We start from the raw sequence: 9,319 nt of genomic DNA on the forward strand, positions 1-9,319 counted from the left end.
ATTTTCCTATATATGTGTCACTGTTATGGATGAAACATCATATTCACACACTAAAATTGACAAATAAAAGTTACGTAGTGAAGGGATGTAGGTAATGGGAGGAAAAGCACGGACAAGGCATATGCAAATTCCTGGAAAGATGGCATAATCCAGGTTGTTTATTCAAAAAAATAAAGTGAATGAGAAGTATAAATGTTTCAAAAAAAAATTAAAAATAGAAGACAGTTAACATCAGAAACTATAGTACCTGGACAAACCTTCTTTCAATTGCAAAAAATTCATATGTAATAGCCATTAAAAAAAAAAAAAAAAAACTGCAGTTCTGGACTCCAAAATAGAAAACTATAATTACTAACAAAAAACAATATATCAATAAATAACTGAAAAGGCTATAGGCAAAACAGATTTAGGTCCAGTTAGAATCCTTTTCGATCTGCAAAAAATTCACAGTTGGATATCAAAAGCAATAATGTGCATGGCCAAAATTATAAAAAGGAATAAAGAGAGAAAGCGAAAAAAAAAAAAAAAGAGTAACCAGCAAAATCCTTGATGAAGGATTGCTTGCAGCCGTAATTGTTGTAACCAAAATGATACCGTAATCTTAAATTTTTGTAATGGTTATATTATTACAGTTAAATAATTGGAGAGATGTAACAAAGATCAATTTGCACATTAAATAATTGGGGGTTATAAACATGAAAGGTTGGGAGTTATGGATATTACTAATTACTAATGCTAATTAAGAGTAGACTAGCAAACTATGCTCGTGCAATGCACAGGCCCAACATGATTAATTTGATTATTCATTTTAGTTAGTCTTTATGGTTTGTATATTTTGCAAAGATACCGTGATTCTCCGTAGTGAGTCTCCATATTTCGTTTCTTTTCCTCTTATTTTCCCCTTAATTTCTCAATTGTTGTTAAATTTTTTCTTATTTTGGTTATGTCCGCATCTTTTTATATTTAGTAAGTTGACAATTCAAATATTCTACATGTCAAGTTTATAATCACAAGATTCAAAAATATTTTATTATATTATACACATTTTTAATTTGGAATCACAAGATTCAAAAGTCTATCTTTATTTCTTAAACTCCGTCACTTTAATTAGCCAGTCTTTAAGGTTTGTATTTTGTAGATAACTTTTAAAAACATTCTAATTGTTATTATATACAGCAACATATACAAAATGTATTTTGTGTACCATCACTTTAGTTATAATTAAAAAATGATGGAATTAAGTCTTTGAGATGGAAAGAGTCGGACACAATGAAAGTTGTTCATCGATGTGAAAAAGAAAATTAGTATGAATATGAGGAAAAATTAATATTTTGATTATAGATTTTTTCTTTTAAATTCTTTAATATCTTATATGTATACGAAACGGAGTTGATATCCATCTCAATTAACTAAACAATTGAGTTCTAAACATAAGAACCATTGTTGTATATATTGGATTTTTAAAAAGCAAAACTAATAAAATATTTTTATTAAATTAATTAAAAAATATGTTAATAAGGGGTAAATTAGTTACATTATAATTTTTTATATTAATAATTATAGATAAAAAGAATTGTTACAGAGAAATTAAAACTAAGATTTAATTAATTTTATCTTAGTTTTGTAAATGAACAAGTAATTTGGAGATATATTTTTGGTAATGTGGCCAAGTAATATGGGACGAAGGGAGTACTTCATTTATTAATTCTTAAAGAACGTGAAAAGTCAAAAGAGAGTAAGTAAAAGTGCACGGAGGAAATAAATATGTGTCGGAGAATCAAAATTGAAGTGCATATGTGTATACATAAGGAGAAAATCAATATTCAGTAATATGACATATGTCCACGTGGGATAAAAAAGCAGTTTAGTAATATGGCCAATTAATATGGGACGGAGTTACTTGTTCATTTACAAAATCAAGATAAAATTAATTAAATCTTTCCCATCTTACCGTTATTAGTAAATGTTCTTGAAAATAGTCAATTTTGATTAGAATGTATTTATTGGAGAGAGATAGGGGTAAGATAGTAAAATATATACATATATTAGTCCCTGCTTAGAGTACAATTTCAGTTATTTTTTGTACAACTTATTGCTGCTGTGTTCGTCCACTTTAGGTGTTTATATATAATATAATATATATAAGAAATTAAAAAAAATTGTCTTATTTTGGTTATGCCTGCCTCTTTTTATATTTAGTAAGTTGACAATTCAAATATCCTACATGTCAAGTTTATAATCACAAGATTTCAAATGATATTTTATTATATTATTCACATTTTTAATTTAGAATCACAAGATTTGAAAGTCTATCTTTATTTTTTAAACTCTATGTCTAGTCAAACGTAGGCACTTAAATTGAGATAGAGGGAGTATATGCCAAATGAAGGAAATGAAAGGACAATTTAGACACTGCGGACCCGTGGGGACTTAAAAAAGTAAATACACAAGAGGTAGAATTAATGTTCAACTTCTGAATTCAGTTGCTTTTTGTACAACTTATTGTTGCTGTGTTTGTCCACCTTGGGCGTTTATTATACATAAGAAAAACATAGAATAGAAAAGTAGACATATATTTTTAGTAATGTGGTCAAGTAATATGGGACGAAGGGAGTACTTCATTTATTAATTCTTAAAGAACGTGAAAAGTCAAGTATAGTAATGTGACCAAGTAATATGGGACGAAGAAAGTACTTCATTTATTAATTCTTAAAGCCAAGTAATATGGGACGGAGGGAGTACTTTATTTATTCATTCTTAAAGAACGTGAAAGTCGAAAGTGAATAAATAAAAGTGCACAGAGAAAATAAATGTGTCGGAGAATTAAAATTGAATTTTTTTTACAAACACATGTCCATTCATCATTAATGAAATTGGCAAATTTTATAGTACAATCTAACGTGTCCTTCACTAGTGAAATAGGGTACAACATGGACTGCTCTATGTACAATTTGTTAATAGTGTATTGATCCTCCTTTGGTACTTATATATAATATAATATAATATAATATAATATAATATAATATAATATAATATATATAATATAGAATAGAATACAATAAAAATAGATAGGTACAACATGAAATGCTCTATGTACAATTTGTTAATGCTATGTTGGTCCTCCTTTGACACTTATATATAATAGAAAAGTTATGATGAAGAGATATGAGTTATAAAAATAACTTTTTAATATAAAAATAGAAAAATTGAGAGAAAAAGTAAAAAAAAAAAGAAGAAAATAGATAAATAGGATTCTTAATCAAAGAGAGGTTCCACATTATCTTTTCTATTCCTAGCTTTATTATATATATATATATATATATTCTTTTACACTTGACTTATTAATTATTATTTTTAGTGAGATTCCACCTAATATGAGACAGGGCCAATAGTAATCCACGTTTCAATAAATGGAGGCTTGAGCTTTTGTGGACGCGTTCTTGTCTCGTACTAATTGAGAGGGGAAAACAAAAAAGAGAGTAAACTAAAAAGTTGACATTATCGAAACAAAGGGGGCAAAGAAAGAATAAAGAAAAAGCACTCTGGTTGTTAGTAGTAAATTTTGAAAGTTAAGAAATTTTGTTTAGTAAGTTGTTTTGACATGTTAATTTTTTTTTCTTCATTTATTGGATTTCCAAAATCTCGAGAGGAGAATTCAACTTTTTACTAATTTGTAGAATAGTCCTTTTTTTTTTTTTCAATTTAACTAGGAGGATAATAAAGAAAAACAAAATAAAAATATGTCCATTGTAAATTATTTCTTTTTTAACTTCCTCCTACTACAATTCATTTCACACTAAATTATTAATTTTCTATTTTTAAATTGTGATAATCTTTTTATTAAAGTAAATCTATAAAATAATTAACATATGTTATAAACGTAGCATTTATCAAACAACAAAACCAGGGTTTGCAAAAGAAACAAATATAAGTAATTCTCTAAACTCATACTACTAGGAGTAGCATTTATGAATATTATCTATAGGCTTACATTTCTACCATAGAATTAAGTAGATTAAACTACTACTAGGAGGAACGCCTTTTTTATCCGGAAAAAATTACCATGATGTTATTACTTTACGGAATTCATCATACTCTTTAATCCAGAGTAGAGCCCTATAAATTAGTTAAACTATACAAATATCTTAGAATTTATTATTGTGACAAAAGAAATTATGACAATCCTTTATTTATTTCAATATCAAAAAAAAAAAAGGACAGGTGTGAAATTACATTTTAACCCCTCATATTTCTCCCAACAACCCAAAACAACTCTTAACACTCCCCTAAATCCACCAACCCCCCAAAATATTTTTTTCCTAAATAAAAAATTAAACCCAAGTTGCATGAAGTAGCCACATCATTCTCAAATCTCAACCGTTAAATAAACTTAAAGATCCAAGGGCCAAAATTAATCTTCCAACAACTACCATTTTAGTCTTCCCCGACAACCCCCTCTCCCCATTTTCTTTACCTACCATCATTTGTTCCTCTCTATTTATACTCACCACATTTCCCATCTACCACAACAAAAAAAAAAATTAAACTTCACAACATTTTTAATTTATAAATAAACTCCCATTTTTCTCTTCTCCAAATTCTCCTCACAAAAATTCTCCATTTTCATTTATACAACTTTCTAGCCATTTTCTTGATCCAATGGCATCAACTGAACAAAATGGACATGTTAGTGGAGAAATGGATTTGTGCATGAAATCATCAAGTCATGTACATGATCCATTGAATTGGGAAATGGCTGCTGAATCTTTAAGAGGGAGTCATTTGGATGAAGTGAAAAAGATGGTGGATGAATTTAGAAAGCCAATTGTGAAACTTGGAGGTGAAACTTTGACAGTGGCACAAGTTGCATCCATTGCAAGTGCTGATAATAAAACTAATGTGGTCAAAGTGGAACTTTCTGAAAGTGCAAGGGCTGGTGTGAAAGCTAGTAGTGATTGGGTTATGGATAGTATGGGTAAAGGAACAGATAGTTATGGTGTTACTACTGGTTTTGGTGCAACATCTCATAGAAGAACCAAGAATGGTGGTGCTCTTCAAAAAGAACTTATTAGGTAAACTACTTTTCATCTAACTTTCTTTTTGTCCCTTCAAGTTATATATATATATATATATATATATATATATATACCAGCGTAAAGAATTTTTTTACATTTTTGGCATATCTTGTCGACTAGTTTTGTTTTTTTGTGTCATTGATGACGTCTAACGATAAATATAATTATCTTTGTGTGAGCTGATAGTGATCTGATAGTGTAATCATTTACTATTTTGAGTCAATAGCTATTCATGATCTACTATAACTCTCATGTTTCCCTTAAAAAATAGCATCTAATTGTTTTATACTATATATTAATATCGTGAAGAGATTTTTATGCTCTCGGTATAGCATGTCGACTGTCTTATTTTCCGCGTTACTGATTAAATAGCATAAAACTTATGGTGGCGGAGAATGAAACTTAAAACTCTTACTATTTTTTTTCTATATCAGACAAGAAATATGGTATTTTGAGAATAGCTATTAATGATCTACTATAACTTCTACAACAACTGTTCTTTTTGAGCAAATAATTTAGTGATCTATAATAATATCACTATTTTGAATCAATAGCTATAAATGATCTACTATAACTATAACAATAACTATTTTAAGTTTTAAGTTATATATCGTAATATTGTAAGAAAAACTAAATAATACCAGTGCAATTTAATCATTTTAGCAAGTTGTTAATTTATTTTTCAGATTATCATATTAGACTTATTTCATATTAAGATTGACTTGTTCATGTGGGGTTGGAAAAGGTGAGTGTGGTAGGTGGGAGGGAGATTTTAGTCATTTCAAATTTTGCTTTATTTTATTTCTTTTACCAACTTGGAGGGACGTGTGAGTACTTACTCAGTAATTTTTTAATTATTTTTCTAAATTTAGAAAATAATTTAAATAAACATCTTTAAATAAATAAATTTCTATATTTGTCTTCACAAAATAGATGATTGACAAGTGGGGTTATGTAGACAGTTCAATTTCCAACTTTTTTTGGGTCTAATGCTAACTCCCGTGTGCCATCTCTTGAACTCAGATGTCTGTTTATTTTGACATATAAAAATATTATAAATAAGTATTGTTATATCTATTTAAAAGAGAATTGATAAAATAATTATGAAATGACTATTTTGCTCTTCAAAATTTTCAATTTCCCTTTTTTGTCCATTTTCCCTCTACCTACCACAAGGCTGCAATTATATAAAATGTGTGTTCCAGTTGAAATGACCTTTTGTCACATTGAATATGATGGAGATGATGAGACATTTTCATTTTTAAGTCTGTCCGTACAAACAATTTAGGTCTGTATTCAAAAAGTTTCACTAGGGCTGTTAAGGCGATATGGGGCCACCCTAACCCATTGAGTGCTCCAACTCGGACAATCGACATCATATGGTCTACTGAAATAGATTTAATCATTTTCTCATATAAATAAGTTTCAAGTTTGATTGTATCACTTAAAATTAAAAACAACACATCTAATATATTAAAAGTCAGTTCAAAATCTGATCTTGATGAATTATGATTTGACAGGTTCTTGAATGCTGGAGTTTTTGGCAATGGAACAGAAACTTCACACACATTGCCACATTCAGCAACAAGGGCAGCAATGCTTGTTAGGATCAACACTCTCCTTCAAGGCTACTCTGGCATTAGATTTGAAATCTTGGAAGCAATCACCAAACTTATCAACACCAACATCACCCCGTGTTTGCCCCTCCGTGGCACGATCACTGCCTCGGGTGATCTTGTCCCTTTGTCCTACATTGCTGGTTTGCTCACTGGCAGGCCTAATTCAAAAGCTGTGGGACCCAATGGTGAGACCGTTAACGCTGAGGAAGCGTTCCGAGTTGCTGGTGTTAGTGGTGGATTTTTTGAGTTGCAGCCTAAAGAAGGACTTGCACTGGTGAATGGTACAGCAGTTGGTTCTGGTATGGCATCAATGGTCCTGTTTGAGTCGAACGTTCTTGCTGTTATGTCTGAAGTTTTGTCAGCAATTTTCGCTGAAGTGATGAACGGGAAGCCCGAATTCACTGATCATTTGACACACAAGTTGAAGCATCACCCTGGTCAAATTGAGGCTGCTGCTATTATGGAACACATTTTAGATGGAAGCTCTTATGTTAAGGCAGCTCAGAAGCTACATGAAATGGACCCTTTACAAAAACCAAAGCAAGATCGTTATGCTCTCAGAACATCTCCACAATGGCTTGGCCCTCAAATTGAAGTCATTCGCTCTGCAACTAAGATGATCGAGAGGGAGATTAACTCAGTGAACGACAACCCATTGATCGACGTTTCAAGAAACAAGGCCTTACATGGTGGCAACTTCCAAGGCACCCCTATCGGTGTCTCCATGGATAACACAAGATTGGCTCTTGCATCAATTGGGAAATTGATGTTCGCTCAATTCTCAGAACTTGTCAACGACTATTACAACAACGGGTTGCCATCGAATCTCACAGCAGGAAGGAATCCAAGCTTGGACTATGGTTTCAAGGGTGCTGAAATCGCTATGGCTTCTTACTGTTCGGAACTTCAATTCTTGGCAAATCCAGTGACTAACCATGTCCAAAGTGCTGAGCAACACAACCAAGATGTGAACTCCTTGGGCTTAATCTCAGCTAGGAAAACATCCGAGGCTGTCGATATCTTGAAGCTAATGTCATCAACCTATCTAGTGGCTCTTTGTCAAGCGATAGACTTGAGGCATATGGAGGAAAACTTGAGGAATGCTGTTAAAAACACAGTTAGCCAAGTAGCTAAAAGGACTTTAACAATGGGTGCCAATGGTGAACTTCATCCAGCAAGATTCTGCGAAAAGGAATTGCTACGAGTTGTGGATAGGGAGTACTTGTTTGCCTATGCTGATGATCCTTGCAGTTGCACTTACCCTTTGATGCAGAAGCTGAGACAAGTACTTGTTGATCATGCATTGAAGAATGGTGAAAGTGAGAAGAATGTGAACAGCTCAATCTTCCAAAAGATTGGTGCTTTCGAGGACGAATTGAAGGCTTGTTTGCCTAAAGAAGTTGAGAGTGCAAGAGCTGTTCTTGAAAGTGGCAACCCTTCAATTCCTAACAGGATCACAGAATGCAGATCATATCCATTGTACAAGTTTGTGAGGAAAGAACTTGGAACAGAATTGTTGACAGGAGAAAGAGTTCGATCACCCGGCGAGGAGGTTGACAAGGTGTTCACAGCAATGTGCAATGGACAGCTCATTGATCCATTGTTAGAGTGTCTCAAGAGCTGGAATGGTGCTCCTCTTCCAATCTGTTAGGTGTTTGCCAAAGAAAGGACCTTTTGTTAATGCTTGTCAAGTGCTATTTTTCAGATTCTTTTTTAATTTATGGTGAATTACTAGTATGATAATATGTTGTGAACTTACATCTTTTTTTGGTTCAACTTAAAAGAGTGTTGAAACTCTCTTAAATATGTTTGATTGTAGCTGTATATGTCTCTTTTCAGTAAAAACTTAATGAAAAGTGACTGTGTGCTTATATCTATTCAATTCCTCTGTCCAATCAAGTTCCTCTTCTTGTTATATTCAAAGCACTAACAACTGTAGGGGCTAACAAGTAAGGTTACAACATTTTTCAGAAGCAACAAGGAAGTAATTGTGAAAAAGATGTCCTGGTTTGGCTTTGTTTTTTCTTCTTCTTGGATATGCTTGTTCCAAGTTGTATATTAGTCTCATTTTAGCATAATGGAAAATACACCTCAATCCCAAACAAATTGGGATCGGCTATGTGAATTCTCACTTCTTCAATTAAATTTAACTCACGTCATCATCGTCCTGTGTTAGGAAGATTCATCATGAGCTGGCAAATTTTATGCCGACTGCCGACCTACCGTAATCCTCCTTTATCTGGGTTTGGTACCAGCAATGTTAGCGTAAGACAACAATAATTACGCCTCCGTCCCAAAAAAATTAGTCGGCTTAATGAATCTTCATTTCTCCATTTAAGCTCAAGTCATGTCCCCATCATTCTGTATTAGGAAGATTCATCATGAATTGACAAGTTTTAATTTGGCTGTCAACCTACCGTAACCCTCCTCTTTATCAGGGCTTGAGACCAGCAATGCTAGAAAACTCACATACACAGTTTCATTTAGCACAAGAAATTTAGAAAGGCAATGAAAAGAGGCCACGTGTCTATGCCATATTGAAAGAGACATACACACAACTACGAACATTTCCAAATGAAAGGAGGCCATGTGCAGCCACTTTAGGGAAGTCCCATTGATGTGACT

At 32.2% G+C, this 9,319-nt stretch overlaps 1 protein-coding gene across 1 annotated transcript; it reads left to right on the forward strand.

The window, feature by feature from the left end:
• Positions 1 to 4,517: 4,517 nt before the first annotated feature.
• Positions 4,518 to 8,576, forward strand: LOC132057307 (phenylalanine ammonia-lyase). Its single transcript, XM_059449847.1, has 2 exons — positions 4,518 to 5,072; positions 6,596 to 8,576. The coding sequence occupies exons 1-2, from the start codon at positions 4,660 to 4,662 to the stop codon at positions 8,343 to 8,345; spliced, it is 2,163 nt and encodes a 720-aa protein (XP_059305830.1). The 5' UTR covers positions 4,518 to 4,659; the 3' UTR covers positions 8,346 to 8,576.
• Positions 8,577 to 9,319: the final 743 nt, after the last annotated feature.

Source organism: Lycium ferocissimum, chromosome 5, assembly GCF_029784015.1.
Source record: "Lycium ferocissimum isolate CSIRO_LF1 chromosome 5, AGI_CSIRO_Lferr_CH_V1, whole genome shotgun sequence".
Classification (NCBI taxonomy): Eukaryota; Viridiplantae; Streptophyta; class Magnoliopsida; order Solanales; family Solanaceae; genus Lycium; species Lycium ferocissimum.

Bases quoted from the DNA above. Each gene is read 5' to 3' on its own strand.
- LOC132057307 (XM_059449847.1), top strand. From the start codon at position 4,660: ATGGCATCAACTGAACAAAATGGACATGTTAGTGGAGAAATGGATTTG. The intron at 5,073-6,595 runs GTAAACTACTTT...ATGATTTGACAG, and splicing joins CTTCAAAAAGAACTTATTAG to GTTCTTGAATGCTGGAGTTT.